Genomic DNA, 24,555 nt, shown 5'->3' on the forward strand with positions numbered 1-24,555 from the left:
ACAGTAACTCCTCACTTAAAGTCGTCCCGGTTAACGTTGTTTCGTTGCTGATCAATTAGGGAACATGCTCGTTTAAAGTTGTGTAATGCTCCCTTCTAACGTCCTTTGGCAGCCGCCTGCTTTGTCTACCGCTTGCAGAAAGAGCAGCCCATTGTAGCTCCCCCCATCAGCTCCCCGCTCCCCTAAGTTCCCTGTGCAGCAGCTGCCTGCAGTTCAGCTGTGTCCCTCCCCACACTGCCATGTGCTGCTCCTTCCCTCTGCCTTGGAGCTGCTCCCCGAGACTCCTGCTTGCTGTGCAGGGGGGGAGGGAAGGAAGAGGGGGACTAATGTCAGGGTGTCCCCCTCCCTTCTGCACCCCACTTACCCCATCTTCCATAGAGCAGGGGGGACACACCAGGGCTCAAGACGGACGGAACTTGCAGCAGCCGTGGTCTCAGCAAGCTGATCTAATTAACAAGGCAGTGTACTTAAGGGAAATGAGTGTATCTCCCTCCATTCCTGCTGCCTTGTTTAGAGAGAGAGTTAACCCTTGAGGGCTCAGCCAATTGCTAGTTCATCATTTAGCAGTAAGGGAAATATCCCACCCTCTGACTCCTCCACCTCAACCAAGCTTCACAATCATCATCACTGTGTACCAGTATTAAATTGTTTGTTTAAAACTTATACTGTGTGCATGTGTATTTTATATATAGTCTTTTGTCTGGTGAAAAAAATTTCCCTGGAACCTAACCCTCTCATTTACATTAATTCTTATGGGGAAATTCAATTCGGTTAACATCGTTTTGCTTAAAGTCACATTTTTCAGGAACATAACTACAACGTTAAGTGAGGAACTACTGTACTGAGCTCAATTAACATGTAACTATGTGGGCTTTACACAGATTTAAAGGTTATGCTAAAATTCTTCTGACAATCCTAAATGCTTCACAGCACACTGGCATGACAATTTGAGTCAAAACATGTGTTTCATTGCTCCACTATCACACGAGATCTTTGCAAAAAGGCAAGGGAACAAGGATGCTTACTCCTGTTAAGCCCACTGCTTTGAGATGAAAGAGGCTACAGAAATAAATGTCTGTTACTCTTCACTTTACCAATGAGGATCCAGTTTTGAGGATCCAGTTTTTCTTCAATGAGCACAAATTATTGCTGTCTGTATAAATGTACTGTTTGAGACCAATGCATATTAATCTATAAGCATCTCACATAACCAGTTTAGGGCCGGGTCTGAAGAAAAGCAGAGCAACACAATTCCTGCTCACTTCAGTGCGCAATGGGCATGCAGCACATATTGCTAGGAGACTACAACTGAAGTCTTCCGTTTCACAGCAAAGAATATTACCATGTAGGTGAAAGTGCAGTCCTGCTAGCTCAAGTGATCTGATTCACCGCATTAAACAGCCCTAAAGCTTGTTAAATGCTTCTTCCCTGTTTTATTCCTTTCAATCATCCTCTCATCAACTCTATGCCAAAAACAGAGAAGGGACAGGTACTTCCTGGCTTTGACTGTTTCCTTATGGAAAAATCTTTTAGAATGTAATAGGATTAAGCCAATAGGGTTCTACAGAAATTATTCTAAATAATCAATTGAATTTAATAGCGATTAAATATCCTCTCGATAATTTTTGTGAATCATCATACAGAATATTATAGCATGAACATAATTCTCTATTCAATTCTATAGTCCAAAAAACAAAGAAATTTAATTCTATTTAATTCAATAGGATTAATCCAGGGGTCCCCAACGCGGTGCCTGCGGGGGCCATGGCGCTTGCCAGGGCATCTATATGTGCCCACTTACTGGCCGCCGGACAAGCAGACGCCGAAATGCCGCCGAGAAGTGGCAACATCAAGAAGCGCCACCACCAAAATGCTGCTGATTTTCGGCAGCATTTCGGCAGTGACACTTCTTGATGACGCCACTTCACGGCGGCATTTCAGCGGCTGCTTGTCTGGCGACCACGCTCCTCGGCGGCTAGTCGTCCGGCGCCCGCCACGAAAAGGTTGGGGACCACTGGATTAATCCATAAGAGCTGGTAAGGTTGAATACAGTTCATAAAGGTGAAAACTGGGGCTTTGCCACAAATTCTATATATAGGGCAACATAGTTTTCAGGAAAGAAGGTAGATTTTGCCTTTGTTTTTCTGGGTATCATGGCCCAAATTCTATCTTTAATTACACTTATGTAACCTCATTATTTCATTTGGGCTACACTGGCTTAACTGAGGGCAGTACTTGGCCCTGTGTTTACATAATGTCATGCTACCGATTACTTAAAATCTTGAGTTCCATACCTGTACACACTGTGCTACTGCTATCTAAAGCTAACAGCTGCCCATACATCTAGTTGCTGCACAAGTAAATGTTTGCTATTCCACCTTATAAAAGAAACCTCCCTCTATCAAACCAAAATAATCTTTCATTTTTTATTTGTCTTGCAGCAGACTTTAGTTCATGCCCATAACTAAGGGTACGTCTACACTGCAAAACAAAAACCGAACAAAACAAAACACCGGGCAGCAAGTTTCAGAGCCCAGGTCAACTGACTCAGGCTTACGGGGCTCGAGCTATTTTTAGCAGTGTAGACATTCCCACATGGTTTGGAGTCTAGGTTCTGTGACCCATTCTCCTTGCCAGGCTCCAGAGCTGAGGCTCCAGCTCAAATGGGAACATCTACACTGCTATTTTTAGCCCTGTAGTGTGATCCGTGCCCTGAGACTCACTGCCGCAGGGCTGTTAGGGGTTTATTTTGCAGTGTAGACATAGCCCTTAGTTATGGACATGAACTAAAGGCTAAGAGGCTACCCCTAAACCAACAAGCTTAATCTGTTTTTGAATGCACCACATGGTATATAATCAGAAAATGCAGCTACAAGGTACATATGTTTTAACAGGGTGGGCCAGATACTGTTGCTGAACTTGGAACAACACAACACAAAGCCGATCAAATAATCATCTAATCCCTGAGAAATTTCTCTTTAATTCTAACTTCTGACACACACTTTTAACTGCTGCTTTTACAGCAAATTCGAGAAACAACAAAAAACTTTCCCTCATTTTAAATCCTTGCTTTCTATGGCCCTGACTCAGCTTGGCAATTAAGCACATGCCTAACTTTAAGTATGACAATAGTCCTATTGTCTTCAATGGGACTACTCATGAGTTTAAAAAAAGTTAAGCATGTTAACTTTAAATGACCAATAGTTAGAACTGCAATGGACCTAGTAGATCACGAGGTTTAACCCCGCAAATGCAGGATAGAATCCCTCACATAGAAGATCATTTCATAACCTGGATGGTGTCCATTCTGTTCTTTTCCAGGAAAACACACTCAGGTTTGATGGATTCAAGTTTCATTAAACCACATTTGTGTTATTAGCAACTTAAAGAAATCAAAGTGCAGACCACTAAACAGAAATGGATGTCACCTCATCCCTCAATTTATTTGTACATAGAATATCAAATAAATGCCCTCACTGTTTAAACCATGTGCGCCACTAGGAACATCTTTCAGACAAATTAGCATCAAACTTCTGAGCTTTTCTATTTTTGGTGTTTCAGACTCCAAAAGCATTTTTTTAAATTTACATATAAAACAGCTTTTAGAGGAAAGTATACCTCATACAATGCCAGTTTCATCACCAAGAGTACCGTAACTTAATTGGAAAGGCGGGGAGTTGTACTTGTAAAAGTATGCACATTTTCTCAAAATAAATTACAACTGTCAAAGGGGCTGTAATTTATTCAAATTGTTATGTGCAAACACAGAAACATGACTTCTCATTTTCAAATCATGCTGCTTGACTATCTCTTCACTGACTATCAAAAATTGCTAGTGGAGCCCTGGTTGTGGGAAAGAAAAGAACAATTAAGTCAGACTTCTGGGAGGTTTGAGGGGTTCTGGGTTTTTTTTTGTTTGTTTGTTTTTATAATTGTCTCAAGTATATGAACTGGGCTTTTTTCAAGTTCAAGGCAAATTACCACACATGTTTAAATGCCTTTAATTAGATATAGGCAACATTCACTGGCTTTTTTACAAATTTTTTTGCATAGACTATTGGGCTTTTTAGGCCCAAGCCCCGATAAGTTATTTAAATAGATTTTCTTAGTGAACTTCACCCCACCCTACTGCTAGGTACTCTCTTGTCTTTGTAGTTGGTCCTAATAAATTCTGACACCCACTGTACTGCCAACGGCCCAAGATTCAACCACTGGTCCTGTCCTCAACCTCAGTGAACTTTGTTAAAGTGCTTTGATATTTGTTCAAACAAACTTTATTGAGGTTTCAGGCAGATTACCAATGCAAATATGCCACAGCACACGTAACTAACTAGCGACAATGAAGTGTTGTAGCCCTGTCAGTCCTGGGTTATAAAAGAGACAAGGTGGATGAGGTAATATCTTTTATTGGACCAACTTCTGTTGGTGAGAGAGACATGCTTTTGAGCTCACCTGGAGGTGACCTGAAGAAGAGCTCTCTGTCAGCATAAAAGCTTATGTTTCTCACCAACAGAAGTTGGTCCAATAAAATATATTATTACCTCAACCATCTTCTCTTTCTAGTGACAATGAAGGCACATATCTGGAGGGCAACTATTGAAGAGGTACAATGAAGGACCTAACACTTTGGGTGGTGTGGGAGAACATCAGGATGTGCATTACAAGCTACCAGCCCCAGAGAAAAATGTTTGAAAGGCAGAAAATTTGCTTGAAGTTACCCTTTAGAGCTGTTTGTCTCAGCTCAGCAGAGGAAGAGTAGAAAATCGGGGTTGCCTTTCAACATTGCACAATATCTATGTAAAAATGACAGTTTTCACTTTTTGTGACTCTGAAGACATGTTTTTTGCAGGCTTCCCTGTGATGTGTAATGTGCCCACAAAAAAGAACAAAGGCCTGATCCAAACTCTAATGAAGTCAATCCTTGCATTGCCTTTATTGGGCTTTGGATCAAACTCTGAGGGCCTTATGGTAATCTCTCACTGAAAAAAACTGCAGCAGGAAAACAGAGGGCACAGGATACTCTGACATTCACGTCTCATCATTTCCAGCTAATGCTCTTCGCAGAGAAGGAGGGATTTGAGCCCTGATTCTGCCAACACTTAGGCACGTGCTTAACTTTAATGCCAGGAATAGTGCCTGGCTGCACCATGAAGAAGGCATCAACAGCAGGAAGAGGAGCACCCAGACTACTAGATATACTGTTCCTGCAAGGTGCAGCCCTCCAGTCCCTGGCATCACATTTCTCTTAAGGTTTGCCAATTAATATTAACAGAGGTGGACTGGAAGTTATTGCTGCAAAGAACAGCATTAACATCTGCCAGATATGCATAAGTATTTGCATAGAGCTTTTTCATCTGCTGATTTCAAAATGTTCCAAAATGGTAGGTAAACATTACCCTCTTACAGATTACTGTGGATGAAGATAGGGATTCCAAATGAAAATTGTTCCAGAGTCTAGCTTTTTCCTCCTTTTATTGCAGGTATCAAAAATATGCATTTATGTTTTTATATTATATAGCCTGATAAAAACTAGTAGCTGGAAAAACAACAGCCCTCTGTGCAACAGTAATAGCAAAGAATGGTTGTCTTCTTTTTGCATGAGTGCTATTAACAGTGACAAATGATTCCTCCTAATCCCGACATGGTTTGTCTGGACATATGTATTCTATTAATGCAGATACCCTTGGCTTCACTTCTTTCCTAATAGTCACTGACGATTAAACTAAACATTAAGGATATGAAGAAACCTCATAAATTAAACAGTGCACAAGTCTTTGAGCTTTACCCAACTTCCTCTCCTACTCTAGGGGTTTCACATAAACTTCAAGACAGCATATTAATCTTATAGCTGGGTTATAAGTGATAAGGTATTTTTTTAATTGAGTCTGCATTGGCTCTAGATCTTTACTACCTTATCTATGTTCTCCCTCCCCGTCTCTTGCCTCCCCCCACTGATAAGATTTTACTGTACTGGAAACCTTTATTGTATTAACTACAACTTTATGTTTATTATAATGATGCTTTTCTGTATATACAGACATAGATGTCCCTTTTGCTGTGTCAAATAAGAGAGATACAGAAACTTAAAATCTAGATAAGGTTTTATGTGACTTTTGGTGCCTCAATTTGTTTGGGTGCTCAGTTAAAAATGCTGGGCACTCACCCATTGAAAATCAGCCCCCTTTAAGTCATCTTGCGTTGGACACCCAAAAACTGAGGCAGTCCGAGGTCACTAGTCCCTTCTAAAAATGTAGGCCTTTAAACCCCAGTGCAGCAAGATTCTTAAGGCTGTGTTGTAACTTTAAGCATGTGTGTAATCCAACTGAAAACAATGGGACTACTTACATACTTAAAGTTCAAGTACACCTTGCTGAATCAGGGCCGTAGTGTGTTATATCCACTAAGAATACTTTTTTACTTTAAATCAACTAACACATTCTACCCTGAAACGGCAGGATTTCCCCTTTGCTCCCATTGCACAAACTCAGGCTGTGGCTACACTTAGCACTTCAAAGCGCTGCCGGTAGCGCTGCCGCGGCAGCGCTTTGAAGCGCTAAGTATAGTCAAAGCGCCAGCGCTGGGAGAAAGCTCTCCCAGCGCTGTCCGTACTCCACCTCCCTGTGGGGAATAACGGACAGCACTGGGAGCCGCGCTCCCAGCACTGGGGCTTTGACCACACTGGCGCTTTGCAGCGCCGCAATTTGCAGCGCTGGAGAGGGTGTGTTTTCACACCCTGCTGCAGCGCTGCAAATTTGTAAGTGTAGCCAAGCCCTCAGTATGTATATTATTACAGTTGTTGCTCTTACTTTAAATCAGATATATTTTTTAAATCTGTCTGATTTTTTTAGGTGCTCTGCAAATCAGCAACAAATTAGAATCTGGTGGTACCATCTGGCCTTAAACTTGACTGTGGCAATTTAAGTACCATGTAGAGCGGCTGCTGTGTTAACACCATTTTCTTCTTAAGTGTCAAGCAGGAGTGCTAAAGGCCTGTACAAATTGACCAGTAAGTAGTTCCTGGGGGCTACACTAAATTACTCATTTCTGTAAAAGAAGTTCCCCTTTTTCATATGAACATATAAATTCCCAGTTACAGGCATTGCGTCAGATTCAAACCAGTGATACACAAGTGCAATGCCACCAAATTCAATGGAGTCACACCCACCACCAGTGAATTTCAGCAGTATCTCTTTTTCACTGACATATAGGGCCAGATCTTCAGTTGGTGTAAATTGGCAATGGGAGCTATGCTATGTACACAAACTGAAGGTCTTACCCATATAAGGCAAAATATGGGAGATCAGTTTCTCAGGGAAAAAAATGGAATGATGAGCACATCCAGTTATTAGACTGAAATTTTCTACCACACATCCAATCAAACACATTGTATAGGACATAAGTTCGTTTCAGTGTGGTAATATATTGTAGTAGCAACATGACTAATCTGCGCCAGTGCTAGGCATAAGGAGACTAAGCAATCACCCAGGGCTTTGAGCAGCGCAAGGGCCCTCCCTTTGCTTTTTATTAGAAGAACTTGCCTGCTGTAGTATGGGGGGAAATCCTGCTTAGGGCCCCTAATGGGCTAGCACCAGCTCTGATTATAATTTATGTTTTTACCTTTTGTTTCAGGAGAGTTATATTATATTGTAAGCATCATAAAATATAACATGTGTTACATCAGTTCAATGACTTGGGCTTCGCCTTTAAACCCAGTGAGAAGAGCTTGCCTGGGCAAATAAACTAGAACAAGCCTGATCCTGCAGTTTGTACATGCAAAAACAAACAAACAAACAAAAAACAAACAAACAAAACCCTCCACAGGCATCAAGGGGAGTTTCATGCCAAAGGATAGCAAGATCAAAGACCAATTACAGAATCATGTCCCCACTGCACAGTGTCACTGTAACTAAGAAATCAGAGTTCCAAACTAATCTCCTTTTTTCCTCCAACTCTACACAATTTTCCTCTTTCCCATTAACTTCCATGGGTGTTTATGCATCACTGCAAATTTTTCTGCAGAAGAAATGCATTGCAAAATTACAGGCCAGATTATCCTCATCTGGAAAGATATCAGGGAGCATCAAGGACATCCTTGAGTTCTCCATGATGACCTCAACTTCACTCCCCTGCTACCAAATATACCAGGGAGCTGGAGATAGAGCACAAAGTTGTATTGTGACTAGTGCCTGTAATTTCATCTCTCTGTTAGTAGCACACTGGGGTTGAGGGCAAAGTTGAGGGCATTCAATGGGCTGGGCAGGTGGACAGGCTGTTCCCATGTCACTAGTACTATAGAATTGGAAAGTTCTGGAGTTCATTTTCAGCTCTCTGCTTTGCTTCTCATTATCAATGTTGTCCCTTTGTAGGTGTTAGTATCAGCTATCACCAGTTCTATCTGACTTGGGCTATTTCCCTGCTTGTGTGAACTAATTCTAATTTCCCTCATCACCATCCTATGCAAGTATCTTCCAGCAGTGCCTTAAGCAACCTGTCAAACATCTGTCATGTGTGGTTTGTTCTCACTCATCCTCTCTCCAGAGGGAAGATTTCCCATCACCTGTGAACAGATGTCACATGATTGTTACTTAACCAGTCATGAGGAGGGGATGGGGGCAGTGGGGAATAGTAACCATGAGAAAAAATTTAAAGGACATTATCAATTTATGTTTGACACAAAATATAAGTTTTAAACAAGCTAAAATGTTTCCATAATATTTTAGAATGCCAATTAAAGCACATTTTAAACACACATTCCACTGCAGGGTCAGTTTCCAATACTGCATCATTAAAAGCCTGAAAATGAAACTGACAATAAACCAAAGTAAAACTGACAATTCATTTGTTCGTCCAAATTGAGAAAAATGTTTAAACAAAGAATATAACTAATTACAAAACAAATTTTAAAATTCTTTCCTTCCCAGTAACCTAAGGTGTTAGTGGCAAGATAGATAATTAACAGTGTTGGTGTAAGCTAGTCAATGAAGCTTTGCCGATTTACACTAGTTGAGGATCTGGCCCATAAATTTTAAACTGACAGTGTCATTTTTTTTTCCAATAGAGGTATTACATCTATGGAATGAAAGTGTTATTTTGTATAGTTACAAAAACACAGCTGATGGTGTTAATTTATTAAGGGAGCTGAAGAAGTTCATTGAAAAGCTCCAAAAGGTAAGAATTCTTACTGACAATTTTACAAATGCCTTTATCTAAATTTATGGGCCATAAAGTCTAACAATATGATTACCAGTGAGATAGCATCATTTTCAATAACACAATGTTGCTCCAGAACAATCTATTTTATAATCCCATCTATTCTGGCTAGTCTGTTTCTTCAGATAGAAGTAACACGCTTTCTCCTTCTAAAATGACTGAGCATTTGAAACATTATTTGATAATAGTTTACAGGCAGGGTCCAATTTCCACTGTATGAAAAGAAGGAATAGTCTCAGAGTCTGTCTTGTAAATGCCAATGACTGGCTTATGTACTCTTTTCATGTAATTTAATAAATACAAAATATAGACAGTACATGAGCAGAGAAGTATGGTATTTATGACCTAGAAATGCAGCTGGGGGGGGGGGACGACAATTTATATCAGAGGGCAATACATTTTCTCCAAGAACTTTGATATGTTTTTGATACCAGCAGCTTCTTGGATGCTCTATGCTACCCTTAATTCATTAGGTTCATAATTAGTACTGGCCAGACACAAAAGAAACAGATGCTTTGTTAATTAATAGTTAATTTTTACTCTTTTAATCCAGTTGGTAGTTTGCATTAATTGAAGCACAACAGACTGCTGTTCAAGACTTAAAATACATTCATGTGAAGTACTAACCAATCCTTACTCTGGTGAGGGTCTATTTCCCCCTTACTTGTGCCCAAACAATTCTCCTGGTAGTGTCAAGGGGAATCATGTATGCGTATTGATGGAAGCAGCATATATATCGATGAAAAAAGACTCCAGAGAAGATGTTGCTGGATTACTTATTCTGGTATAGATATCTGTGACCAAATGATGCTGCCTAGAAGACAGTCTCATTAAAAAGTAAAAAAGAAAGAGAAAGAACAAGCTTTGAAATAATAAAATCATTAAACAAGAGCAGCTTGCCGAGCTTATTAAGAAGGAAACAGACTGAAAATACATTTTTTCAAAAATAATTGCATCCCTTGTTGAAAATGGAAATGAGCCTGTGGTAATCCTTTCAAAATCTGAGGAAGTGCTCAAATTGATCCACTAATAAGATGCATAGCTAAAACCTGCATATTAAAGTAACATTTAGGACTTATCAACTAGCTAAAGCAAAGAAACCAAGAGCTAAAAGTTTTTTTTTCCAGCCTTAATTCTGCCCATTAGAACTAGTCAGGTTATTCACTGTAAACAACAGGCTCTCAATTTTTAACTCAATTGATCTCACTGGTTTACTCCTGGTTTACACTGGTGAAGCTTTTTTTTTTTTTTAAATTTGCTCCCACTGGCATCAACTTTTTGCCACTGGCTTCAGAGAAGCAATATTGTGAATGGTGTCTAGTTATTGCATTGGTCTCAGTAAAGTGCATGATATGATCTTTCACGTTAAATATGCGCTTCATTCACCCTTTTGGACAAAGTGGCCACCTAAATCTAATCTAACTTCCTCTAGTCAGATCATTACATGAAATTTTAAATAAAGGTTATGTTCCTTTGTGAATTTACCCATGGTATAATGAAATTCAAAATATGTAAAAGTAAATAAATATTGCTTTGGCATTCTAATAGAATTTGCACTACCATCTCATCCTTTCACTGGCAAATGTGCATGCAGTCATTGAAATCTATGTTGTTTTGCTTTTTGGATAGTGGAAGTCTTTAAAGTAAGAACAAATGACCAGCTATATGGGTCAACACTCATATAGCTAATAAATTTGAGGAGAGTAAAATGTTTCTGCTCCATACATAGTAACTTCTATTTACATTGTATACGATCTTGTGATAGACACCTCATACGATTCAACACACACACACACACACACGCAAATTCTTAATTTTACATTGACATCCTATTATAGTAGTTAGTGTGTTAACAGGGATGGAATTAAAGTTATCTGACAGTGTATTATCACTATCAATCACAACTAGTGAAGTAGCACTTTTGAATACACCACCACCAAGACACCAGTCTATATTAAGAACTATAGGCCCACATCTTGCAAGTTTCTCAGTGTGAGCAGAACCAGTCCTCAAGCAGCGCCCCAATGGCTTAAGTGGGGCTCCACCTACACAAAACAGCTTGCAGGATCAGGGCCTCACTGTCTGTAAAATTTCAATTTAAAAATATGTCTTTTGTAATTTAGAACAGGCCAGAGAAAAGAAAAAAAATTGGAAGTCACAACAAAAACTGACCAGTCTGAATAGCACTAAACAAAATGAATCCTTTTTTAAAAAGCAAGAGGATTAAGTTTCAGCCTTATGGGAAGTTGAGTTATAACATCAAACAAAGTTTAAAAATGGAAATAGCAACTGGCTCGTGGCTAAAAGCACCAAATTCTTGTTCTGTCATTCCATAATAGTGCACTTTGCCAAATGAATAGTCACTACTGCAATTTCATTTAATACACATTGGGGGCGTTTTCTGTTTGTTTGTTTAAAGTTCTATGTTCACTTGCCATAACAGACAATATTAATCCACTACGTGCCTCCAAAATGAAAAATGTATACTTAATTTTGCCAAGTTATCTACTTTTTTTTTCTTTTTTAAACACTACGGCCTCATTTTCCAGCTAAAATGCTGAAAATAATAAGGCGTTTAGCAGATTTATGTTTCAGGCATTCAAGTATGAGAAAGGACTCCAACCTGAACTTCTGTTTGTGAAAGAAATAGTATCCACATATAGAAATAATACATTTTCATATGGCACTGAAAGCTTGTTTTCCTTATTTTCTTACAAGTCTACAATGTTAAACTAGAATCCTCAATGTCTTAACTGTAGATTAGCTGATATTTAAATTATATTAAGGGGAAAGAAGCAGGAAGGGAAAATGAGGAAATAGAAGACCGAAATCTCCAGGAATTAGGTATGCAGACGATGCTGATCCCCAACTCCCACCCAAAAGGGTCCCCAGTCCTACCTGTTACACCACAGCAAAACCACAGTATTTCTAGGAAACAAAAAGCAAGCTCAATCTTTATCTGGGAATATCTTGGGAAAGTCTTGCTGTCACCAGAAGTCCAATCAGGACAATAGAAATTGGAGATGGAAGAGACCTGATTGATCATGGAGCATATCCTCTTGGAAGCACTAGAGATAATACATACCTCACATACACACATTTGAGAAAGGATGAACCTGATAATAGATTGATATTGCACTGCTTCACTTGGAGCATCATAAAAAACCGAGGTAACAGTGTAAGCAGGACACCTAATGGTACAGCAATTGCAGGATCAACAGACAATATTAATCCTACGTGCCTCCAAAATGAAAAATGTATACTTAATTTTGCCAAGTTATCTACTTTTTTTTTTTTTAAACACTACGGCCTCATTTTCCAGCTAAAATGCAACCTGAACTTCTGTTTGTGAAAGAAATAGTATCCACATATAGAAATAATACATTTTCATATGGCACTGAAAGCTTGTTTTCCTTATTTTCTTACAAGTCTACAATGTTAAACTAGAATCCTCAATGTCTTAACTGTAGATTAGCTGATATTTAAATTATAAAAATGAGGAAATAGAAGACCGAAATCTCCAGGAATTAGGTATGCAGACGATGCTGATCCCCAACTCCCACAATCAGGACAATAGAAATTGGAGATGGAAGAGACCTGATTGATCATGGAGCATATCCTCTTGGAAGCACTAGAGATAATACATACCTCACATACACACATTTGAGAAAGGATGAACCTGATAATAGATTGATATTGCACTGCTTCACTTGGAGCATCATAAAAAACCGAGGTAACAGTGTAAGCAGGACACCTAATGGTACAGCAATTGCAGGAAAAAAAGAGAAACTTGCCTGAGAATTCTCAAAAATTATAAAAATGTAAGTAGGAGCGGAAAAGCATTTTCACAGTCAAAATTTTGTTTATTGAAAAGTAAAAATACAACCATAGGCTGAGAATAATGCACCCTCTGTACAAAAAAAGGTGTACATGTTTGTTTTAATGTAAGCCTTTGCTAAGTAGCTTTGATTCAAAACGTGACACTGTTTTCCTGCAGCAACCGACCTAACCACATCGATTCTAAAGGACACAGTAAATAACATGAGATATGTGACACGCCATGCTATTTGTTGAGGTTGTCTCCTTTACTAGCAGTCATTTACTCATCCAAATAAGTTGTAATATGTGTTCCAATCTGAATCACGGAAACTAGCCACTGATTTGAGTAAGTAACTTCTTACTTCTTTGCTGAAGGCATTGTTGAAATAACTGATCCAACTGCTAAAACAAGCTTCTTCCCCCAGCCTTGCCTCATTCCCTTTCAGTTTTACATACCTCCACATATTGGATCAGTGTCAGGAAACCCACGTGAATTTGCTGCACAAATTCATTTCAAAGATACACTTCTACTCTCAAACATGCAATTTAAAAACACAGACTCACAACTTGTTAAAATATGTGTGCAATCAAAAAAAAAATGTAGCATTTTCAAGACCAAATGATCATTTAGACTGATTTAACCACAGAACCATCAGCAGCAATAAATGGAAATAAGTGCATAGAACTTGGAAAGAAGTATTAACTATTCTGCATTCAGGGCAAATTCTACTCTCAGATGTGCACACAATTTCCATTTAATCTAATCAGCAGTGTGCACGCATATCGAAACTCAGAAACTGACATATCTAGTTGCTATGGTAATACAAATAATAGAGTAATATTTTGTTTAAAGCACCAAATCACTGAAGTCAGAACTACCATTAAAACTACATTGCATTTACAGTGGAAGAGTGATTTAGGAGTAAATTCAAACCCAATGTGAGTAAGCAGCTGCTTACACCAGCCCAGAATTTCGCTCTACCATTACAATTCTCTATTATTTAAATATCCACAGGGGTCCCTCTTATTGGCTCTTAAAGTGTTTTTTCATAATCCCCGATCAGCAGTTGCAATGGGGATACGGAAATAGAATTTTTGCATATGATAGGATTTAATGTGTTTTGGTTGTGAGATATCAAACTTGGCATATTCCATGAGAGCTCTCCTTATGAGGTTGATTATTAGTTATATTGTGGTTGTGCTCAAAGATACAGTCAGGTGATGGGAACACCTTGTGACAGAAGCTGTAGAAACATAGAAGCACACAGTCCTTGCAAGCCCAGCAAATACTAAACAGACTTTACATGTGTGCACCAGTGGAAATAGAGCACTGAATGAAATATATATCATTTCAAAGCTTGACAATAAGCATAACTGGAGAAGTGGGAGGTGGGTTACATTAAAATGACAGACAGTGTTGATTAATAGTTAGAGCATGGGGCTGGAGGCCAAAATCCTAAATCTCAGCTCTCCCCAACCTCTCTGTGCCTCAGATTCCAAATCTGCCAATAGGCAAAGTAATACTTAGCTACCTAAGAGAGGAATTGTGAAAGTTACATTGCCCCTTTGCAGTAGCAGATTGACCTGCAAGGCCCTGGCAGTTACCCATTTCGAGCATAAACTGATGTTGAATCAAATATTATCTTCCTGTAATATGTTTACTTGAGTGCACTTTGTAAACAGTGTTTCACTGAACAGGACACAAGTAATTCTCTTCTTGCAGAAACCTCAAGTAAATAACCATTGCCCTGTCCATTGAGCAGCTGATTTGTGCCCTTCTCTTCCTCTCCCCATAGCCTCACAGCTTCATAGTCTCCTCTTCCTTCCCCAGCGCCCAACATTTACACCTGAGACGTCTCTAGGGGCAGGTCTACACTACAAAATTAAATCAACCTAAGTTATGTTGATGTACAGCCACCACAGTGATTAAATCGCTTTTGCATGTCCACACTATACCCCTCGTGTTGGCGTTGTGCATCCTCACCAAGAACACTTGCACCAATTTAACTATCAGTGTGAGGCATTGTGGGATGGCTTCTGAAAGGCAGCGACACTCGATGTCAGCAACGCAGAGTCTACACTGACACTGTGTCGACCTAATTACATTAACTTAAGCTCTCACAGAGGTGGAGTTAAGTCAGTGTAATCAGCGAGTGGGAGCTACATTTTAGTGACATAAATTTAGTGACATTTAGGTTGACAGAAGCTGCTTTATGTTGACCTAACTCTATAGCGTAGACATGGCTAAGCAAAGCTGTGTCAGTCAGGGGTGTGATTTGTGACTGATAACTGTGTGGGCCAAAGCTTCCAATGTAGACACAACTGTACCGGCAAAACTGTGCTTTATCCAGCATAGCTTGTTTTGCTTGGAGGGGAGAAGGGGGGACAGGAATACACCATATCGACAAAAGTGCAGTTTTGCCAATATAAGCTGTGTCCACACTAGGAACACTTTGCCAATATAGTAGACCAGTGTAGCTATAGCAGAGCGCTCCTAGGGTAGACCTGGCCTAAAGCTGCTAAAGAGACTATATGGCCTGAAAGGAGTCTACATCTCCTTACTATATGTTCCATTCTATCAAGTATCAGAGGGGTAGCCGTGTTAGTCTGGATCTGTAAAAGCAACAAAGAATCCTGTGGCACCTTATAGACTAACAGACATTTTGCAGCATGAGCTTTCGTGGATGAATACCCACTACTTGCATCCGAAGAAGTGGGTATTCACCCACGAAAGCTCATGCTGCAAAACGTCTGTTAGTCTATAAGGTGCCACAGGATTCTTTGTTGCTGTTCCATTCTATGCATCTGAAGAAGTGGGCTGTAGCCCACGAAAACTTATGCTCAAATAAATTTATGAGTCTCTAAGGTGCCACAAGTACTCCAGTTCTTTTTGCAAATACAGACTAACAGGGCTTCTCCTCTGAAATCTACCCTCCTTGTGTAGCTGCTCTGCAACACAAAGGAACTGCAAAGCCTAAACTATCAGACAAGGTGAGTGCTTTAACCTTCCTTTCTATAACCTTACAGAGCTTTAACATACCCTTACTGAGTCTTGGGATGCAGTTAACGGGTGCTTATACATCAGTGATTGCTAATGTGCAAGCCATTAGCACTTTCCACAGCAATTACTTAAATGTTTGCATTGTACTGAGAAGATGTCACATATGTAAAGACCATCTAAATAGCAAGTATTCTATTTTTTGGTAATTAAAATGCAGGAAAAAAGCACTTCAGATTTTGTATACATTTGCATTTATCATATATTGGTATATACATATGAACACACAGATACTCACTTTCATATGCGTAGACATACATAATAACACACTAGAGGAGGCTAATTAAAATACCAACTTAATAGGTGGAGGAGCTGTGCATGTCAGAGATGGAGCTGTCAGCAGACAAAACACATACAGTACTAAACCCTTGCTTTAAACACACACACCAGTTCAATTTACATAAGTTGAGCATTGTACTCTACTATCAATATTTTGTTCCTCAAATGCACTTAGGCAGTAGTGTAGACATAACCTATGTTGGCACCCCTCAGGGTGTGAATATTCCACACACACACACCAAAGCAACATAAGTTACACCAGAGGGGTAGCCGTGTTAGTCTAGACCTGTAAAAGCAGCAAAGAGTCTTGTGGCACCTTATAGACTAACAGACGTTTTGGAGCATGAGCTTTCATGGGTGAATACCCACTTCGGCATCCGACGAAGTGGGTATTCAGCCACGAAAGCTCATGCTCCAAAACGTCTGTTAGTCTATAAGGTGCCACAAGACTCTTTGCTGCTTTTACATATAAGTTACACCGATGAAAGTGTTTGTGTGCACAGCTTCTTCCACTGACATAGCTTATGCTGCTTGCGAAGGTGTTTTTTTTGTCCACTTAGAGTGTCTTCACCAGATACGCCGCAGTAGCACAGCTGTATCAGTACAGGTGTGCCGCTGCAGTGCTGCACGTATAGATATACCCTTAGTATAACTATTTGCAGCAAGTGCACTTATAAGTTTGATTGCCAATTGACATTGCCTTCTTTGTTGATTATGGTTATAAGAAGGCTTTTTTTCTTTAAATGGGAAAACTAACGAATAGATTCCTCAACCCTCTCTATTCTGCAAGCACTTGTGCTCAGGCTAAAGAGGCAAAAATTGAGAGCTCTTGTTAAGTTATTGACAGCACAACCGTGCCACCCATATGCATACATTTTCCCTGTGAGGAAAACAGCCAAGGTATGTCATAGTTGGCTCAGTAAATAAGCAATCTTCTTGCAATATAACCAATTACTTATTTTGATAGGGCCCCACTGTACATACATTAACTCACACACACAGGGGCCAATTCTGCCACCTTTATTCCTGCCGAGTGTTACCTCGTTCCCAAAATACTTGCAGAATGAGTATTACTCGGTATTATTAAGGTGGCAGAATTAGGCCCTAAATAAAGAAGTATTATAGTCTATTTTGACATAGTTGAAAGCCAAGAATTACCGTACCAGAGAACTGTTATAGCAAACCGTTTAATATAGACAGAAACAGTATCAGACTTCATACTGTACACACTAACCAAATAGCACTATTGTCCTTCCTTGCAGTAAAGTGCATGTGAAAAACAAACAAAATAAAAATGATACGAGTTAAAGAGTGAGATCATGTGTGCTAATAAGTCTAACAAAGATTGTCAACTCAACATGTCAGAGTCCAAACGAGGTATCAAATAACAGACTCCCACAACATGTACCATGACCTCATGGCCATAAAGTTCAAAGTGAAACTCAGCTGAATGTTTTGTGTCTGGACCAACATATACTAGATAAAACTCTATCACCAGCCCTTAAGGTCTTTATGCATTTCATGGAATCATTAAAGGTGATAAGGATGGATGACAGCATTGCTTAAGAGGGGATGACTTTCAATGATTAGTATCTATGAATCTACCACCCTCATCATCAGGATGTCTAGACTGTGTTTGACCATTCTTACATGACAAGCAAGTTCGGGAGTTAAGGGCCCCTCAAGTAATATCACATCACTGACCACAGATTATGCTAATTGCAACTGTGGCACAACAGCCTGGGAAGAGAAGCAGACTTTCTGGCTGATAGCTATAGCAGCTCACGCATCACCAGTACAACAGCTATGTGTGAAGCACAGCTTAGGAGGTAGACACACTGGATTCCACACTACCTTTAGTTTCAAAATGGTCTTTAGAGGTAACCTGAAATAGAAAACATTACTGTGGTCTAATTTTGAGGTGAGAAAGGCATGAATAATTGTAGCAAAAACCTATTCATGGTAATAGCGACTACATAAGTATCAAGAGGCAACCACAGATCTAACATGATGGCCATATTGCAAATCTGCATAACAAGAAGCTGGCACACTCTTTCCAGCATGGGGTCAAATAAGATCTTTGCCATCTTTTTAAATAGCTTTCACGTTATGCCAACATTACCACAGTCTTTGCAGGTTGAAACCCAAAGAAGCTTAGGCAAAATTTTGATTGTTCTGGCTAGGAGGCTATTTCTACCAGGTAGAAACTTGCCTTCTAAAATGCAATTAGAGGGAAATTCCTGTAATTGTAAATCAGGAATATTCATTATGTGTATGATATAAAGGCAAACAATATGACATACTGATTATTAATTCTGCATAACTGTGAACTTAGTACAGTTCTTAAATACAATATTCATAAATACAAGGTGATTGTACCTCGTGATGCACATACGCATTACCGAGATCTGGAATAACCCAAGCACCACTGGGAATATCAGCAACTTCTATGACAAACCAATTCATCAAGATACAAGCAATCTGATGAAAGTGAGTTAAGGCAGGCATGTACGTTCACTATGCTTGTTCTTGAAGAGTTACAAAACAAAGTAAGGTTTGATCTAAAAGGAACATGGAAGAACTGTAACATTATGAACAAACTGGTTGGACCAGTCACTTATACTGCTGCCTAAAACTGGTCTATCACAAAGATTACAGCAAACACACATACCCAAATGCAAGAGCCAGCCCTCAGAAATATCATGAGATTGTCTGACACTCCATGAAGGAGTTTGTCTCCCTAAATTAATAAATGGATTACAATGGATTTAGACTAGTCTCAAGAGCAGGTACCCTTTTTCTTTATTGTATGTAAAGCACTTAATACGCTGTTGTTGCAATAAATAATACAGTATGTTAGCATTTTTTACTCTCAGCTATGCATATATTTTATACATTTCTATATATTTCCTATAAATATTATTAATTTAAGGCCCAATCTTTTGTTGAGAATAATTTTGTTCACACAAAGATTTTAATCTGACCATTTTTGCCAGAAGCATAGATTGAGGATGAAAACCAAGGGCCATATATGATATGGCAGTAAAAGTGCAGCCAAATGTATATGTTTCCTCCTTACATCTGAGAAATTCCTTGAAGGTAATTAAATTTTTGCACTAAGGCTGGGGGTAAAATATGGTCCTAAGTGGATGGATTTACATTTTTGTTGTGTGTTTGTTTTTAAACAGGTAGGATTAAGCCTTTCAGACATAAGGTACCAGAATAAGGTCTGATCAACACACAGTTTTTGAACAATTTATGTTGTTTTATCAAAATAAGCTATACTAATATACACACTTTTATGCTGGTATAACCACATCTACACCAGGGTTTGCACCAATTTAACAATATCAGTTTCTAAACCAATACAGTTAATTTGTTACAAAAAGTATGTGTGTGTAGACAAACCCATAGATGCTAAAAGGGCATATTCCACCTTCTTTTCTTATGCAAAACTACCATTGCAAGTCAATGGGAATTCTGCGCTAGAATGTAGCGTAATATATGGCTGTGATACAAATCTGGGACCATATAATGTCCTTGACCCGTACATGCAATTCCCATTGGTATCTGGTAGACAGATGACAATATGTGACCCAAAAGTTGTAAAAGAAACTTTTACCATTGGTTTAGCAGTATAAAGCAATATCTGAACATGAGTAAAACACTTTGTTCCATGCAGTCTACAGAATAATTTAAAGATACCATAAACATGCACACTAATATACATTTAGTGATGTACAAATATTGCATTGTATTGGACAATTCTCATATTAAAATTAATAAATGAAAAACCCTTAAGAAAAGTAGAGATCCAAAACACCAGACACTATGGGAAACCGAAGAGAACCTCTGTAGTTAATGAGTTACCCAATATCTAGCCTTGCACATTCCCAGTGTATAATACTGTGCTCACATGAATGGTTGACCACTGAAAATCAAAACTAAACTGATGCAGAATACAGTGGAAAGCAGGTTATCTGAATAGTAGTGCTACCACTGATTTGCCAGTTACACTTCAGTTTGCTATTGATAAAGTGCACTAGGCAATAACTGGCACGACTATTACTGGAAATTACTACTATTAAAACTATTACTGTGACTGGATTGGTGAAAATGTATGTTAGCTTCACTGTTGTGTTAATCTGGGTTTACACCAACACATGTGAGACAGATTCTGATCTCGTGTGTTTACATTTTCAATAATTCTGTTTTGTTTGGTTTTGGAATGTTCATGATTCCTTTTTTATTATTAAAAAGTCAACAATAAAGTCAGTTGTCTCTCAGCTATATTGAAATTTGTTTTTAATTCTCACAGTTTGGAGAAAGATATAACTTTATAAAAAATTGACATTGAAGTCATCTCCTTAACCAAAACCTAAACTTAAAGTTCCAGAGGGGTAGCCGTGTCAGTCTGGATCTGTAAAAGCAGCAAAGAGTCTTGCGGCACCTTATAGACTAACAGACGTTTTGGAGCATGAGCTTTCGTGGGTGAATACCCACTTCGTCGGATGCATGTAGTGGAAATTTCCAGGGGCGGTATATATTTAAAGTTGTACATTTTTGGCACTCTAATGAGCACTGTACTAGCATCGGATTTCTTTTTTTAAATACAAAAAAAGAAAAGAGTAATCAGCTCTTTGTATAATAAAGAAGTGACATTCAGTTGAAATTTTTAAAAAGTGAATGCTCAGAAGTACATCCAATTTAAAATTTCTCAGATGCATCATTTTAGTTTACTGTAGCACTTCATTGGTTTGTATTGCTGCATAAATTCATTACAATATGTTTGGATTTACAGTCAGGACAGGGGTGCTGTATCAGTTTTTATAGTGGAGAGGCTGAAAGCAGAAACAAGTGTATTTAGTTGTTATGACTACTTCAAGCCAGGGGGGGTGCTTCTGCACCCCCAGCATCCCTAGTTCCAGCACCCCTGAGTCAGGGCTCAGGATATGTAATATCAAAAGGATGATCCCATGTACCTGAACCGTGAGGCAGGTTCTGGAGTCATGATGATGGTCTGATCTATCATCCACCTATTACTTTGAAAGAAATGTTAAAATTTGGAACTGCTATTTTATGATTCTCATATGAGGATTCATCCTGTATCATTCACTTCAATGGTAATTTTACCAGTTAATTCAATGGAAGCAGTAAAACATGCCACCAAAAAGCACTCTTCTGCTCACCTTTTGTGATCATACATTACAGTGAACTATCAGGCAACTGGCATTTTGAAGATGGCATACTGCATTCTATCTTTGTCAACAGGTCTAACTCTCCTGGTGTGAAAAGCTACTGCCAAACAATGATACTGTGGGGAAAAAAACATACTCCTTATCACTTCTTTACTGCCATTAATAGACTGGTGTCCTGGTCCATACCTAGGCCTGTAGACAGGACAGTAATACCAATAAAACAATAACAATTGCTACCTCTTAATACTATAACCTTTAGTATTACCCTTGCACCTAAACTCAGTCTGTGTTTCAAAACAATTTTATCTGAGCTGCACAATCACAGCAAAGGGAGTCAACTCCCCCCAAAACCCTGCCCTCATTACATCAACGACAGGTACGAACTTGCTTCTTAGAACCAGAGTGTCTCTTGATTTCAAAGATTGTGTAATTAGCTTTTCTAAAAGGCGTGTTTCTCCTTTTCAAAGATGATTTTATTGTCCAGAGTCACGAAATGCAAACTCACTTATGCTCAGCAGTTCTAAAAGACTTTCTAAAACTATCAGATCTCTTCTCAAGCGATTTTTTAACAAAAATCTACATTGTGTTGTTGTTATTGGAGGATTTCCAAGATAAAAACGATTTTCCCTGGAACTGAAGTTTGCTGCCTCCTCTTGAAACTTACAAAACGGGGGTGGAGGGGAGAAGAAGAGTTTGACCAGCCAGAAGCTGATTTACATTGAAACCGGTTCCTTAATGTATTAAAATCTTGCAGTAAACTAGTCTACACAATTTTCAATATGCCCAGGTCAGTGAGAGAAACAGCAAGCGCAGCTGACAGTAAGAGACATGCAGTTCATTCATAAAGCTTGCCAATTTGTTTAGACTGGGCACCACACGTACAAGTGCTTCCCGTTTTTAAGAAGAGTGGAGGGAATGGACACATATTGAGCTTTTTCCTTGAGGTATTTCTGCCGGACAGATAAACAATGCTCAGGAAACGATCAGGAGCAGGTGAGAATGACAAGAGAAGAGACCAACATCACTGCAGTTGTTATAAAACTTAGGCTTGCATGGAACAAGAGTTATTTGGCTCAGGAATGCATGTGAATCATTCGTGGCGTTCCCCCCACCCCTGTTGTATTAGTTACAGGAAGACGATCATATGCCTGGGGCAGTAACCCCTTAGTAGGGCAACCAAACCTCTTGTGAAACCGACACAGCAGCCTGTCACCGCCTCTCCCCTCGTGGCTTATTACCCCACCGATGCTTCCGAAAGGCACTAAAACACTTCCAAGGATATTGACACGATGTGCACGCGGACACGCCGCGAGGGATTGCTTGACCAAGCTGCCTCGGAAACTCACCGGGCCAGGTGCCGCCGGGTCACACCCCAGGGCAGAACGTAGCCCCCTAGTTCGTAAAGGGCAGCGTGGGAGCTAACAGAGGGGCCGATCAAATCTCTGACATCGTCCGTCAGCCAGCCTAGGAGATCGCAGCGCGGTGTGACCCCCCCCCCCCCCCCAGGAGACAGCAAGCCCCGGACTCAGGAAGCGGCACGCCGCGAAGCTGTCACAGCGCGGCCAAGGAGTTGGGACATTGCCCCCCCGGCCCTGACAGCGCAGCGCTGGGGCAGCGCCCGGAACTCCAGCTATGGAGCCGGAGGGAAAGTTTAAAGCTTCCCCGCCTCCCCCCCCCGAGCCGCCCCACTAGGGCGCCCCCCGGGGCGCGACCGGTACCTTTCTTCTCCTCCGCCGCGGCGCTGAGGCAGAAGCCGGCGAGGAGCAGCACCAGGACAGCGGCTGCTGCCCGGGGCCGGCGGCTCCAGTCCCCCATCCCGGGCTGGGAACTAATCCCGGGGGCTCGGCGCGGCTCTTCCCTCGTCCCTCCGGCGGCGCTCAGCTCCTCTCCCCGGGTCCGCGCCCCGCGGCTCTGCAGACCATGCGGAGCTGCTGCCCGGGCACCAGGCGGCGGCGGCGGCGCGGGGGCTAAGGGGCTCCGGGCTCCCCGGCGGCTGGCAGCGGCTCCCACCCCACGTGCGTGGCGGAGAAAGTGCCCCGGGGTCTGGCTGGGAGCCGGCGGCTGCTCCCGGGTCTCCTCCTCCGGCGGTGGCTGCGCGCCCGGGGCTGAGGGAGCTCCGCTCTCTCCCCCTCCTCCTAACGCCTCCGCTCGCAGCAAAACTTTCCCCGCACGCAGCGAGCGAGCGAGCCAGCCGCGCTCAGGGGTTTCCTCGGGGGAATCCGCCCGCCCAGGAGGGGGCGGGCCGGCGGGGACGGGGGCGGGGATGAGCAGGGGGAGGAGGCGGCCTTGGCGGCGCCTCGCCCTGCTGGGCTCCAGGTGAGGGGCTGGCCGGGGCGCTCACCTGGCCGGGGGGCGGGGAGGAAGCGAGGGAAATTCCCTGCCCCCGTCTCCCTAGGCCCTGGCTCCAGCTGTCCCACCCCTGCCCAGCCCGGGCATCTCTCCCCTCAGCTGGAGCCTTTGCTAAAGAGAAGATCGCACCTTAGCTCTGGCTGCAGCTTTGCAGCCCTGCCCGCCACCGGCCCCCTTCCCGGGAAGGGCAGGAATAAAGCTCTGCCTCAAGTCTCCCCGATTCGTCAACAGGCGGCAGAGTAAGCTAGGCACTGCTGGTAAACGCTCAGAAGGGAAGCCAGGAGCGGGCTGGAGCCCGGCTCGCTTGCACATTCACTCGCTCTCTTTTGGGGCGGTTACACGAGATGTGGCCTGACTTTGTTGGACTTTTCCTGCTTTACACCCCTGGATCAGCCCTCCTCTCTGCGTGAGAGAAAGAGTAGGATGGCTGGCAAACGCGAACTGGCAAATCTGGTCTCCTGTGTTCTTGAGGAGGCGAGAATGGAAATAAGTTACTGAGCAACTCTCTCAGAAAACAAAAGGCTGATAAGGAGTAATTGTGGGTGATTGAGGCGGGACTTGGGAGGCTAAAACCAGTCGGTCGCGCCTTTGCTTTCAAAGGAGAGATTTGCAGATGAACTTCTTAAAAAACGCCAACAGAGC

At 41.1% G+C, this 24,555-nt stretch overlaps 1 protein-coding gene across 2 annotated transcripts in view; it reads right to left on the reverse strand.

Moving 5' to 3' along the window:
• The window catches only part of EGFR (epidermal growth factor receptor), a 224,850-nt gene extending 200,631 nt beyond the window's left edge, over positions 1-24,219 (reverse strand). Inside the window, exon 1 of one of the 2 annotated variants that reach the window (XM_039522515.1) lies at positions 24,043-24,219. Coding sequence is in view for 1 of the 2 variants with exons in the window: in XM_039522513.1 (XP_039378447.1) it covers positions 23,283-23,379 (97 nt within the window). In the remaining variant the exon portion in view is untranslated. Of the gene's footprint in view, positions 1-23,282; positions 23,787-24,042 lie in introns of those variants that run through there. The other variant, XM_039522513.1, reaches the window with a different exon arrangement.
• Between the last annotated feature and the right edge of the window lie 336 nt (positions 24,220-24,555).

This window comes from Mauremys reevesii, linkage group 2 (genome assembly GCF_016161935.1).
Source record: "Mauremys reevesii isolate NIE-2019 linkage group 2, ASM1616193v1, whole genome shotgun sequence".
Taxonomy (NCBI): Eukaryota; Metazoa; Chordata; order Testudines; family Geoemydidae; genus Mauremys; species Mauremys reevesii.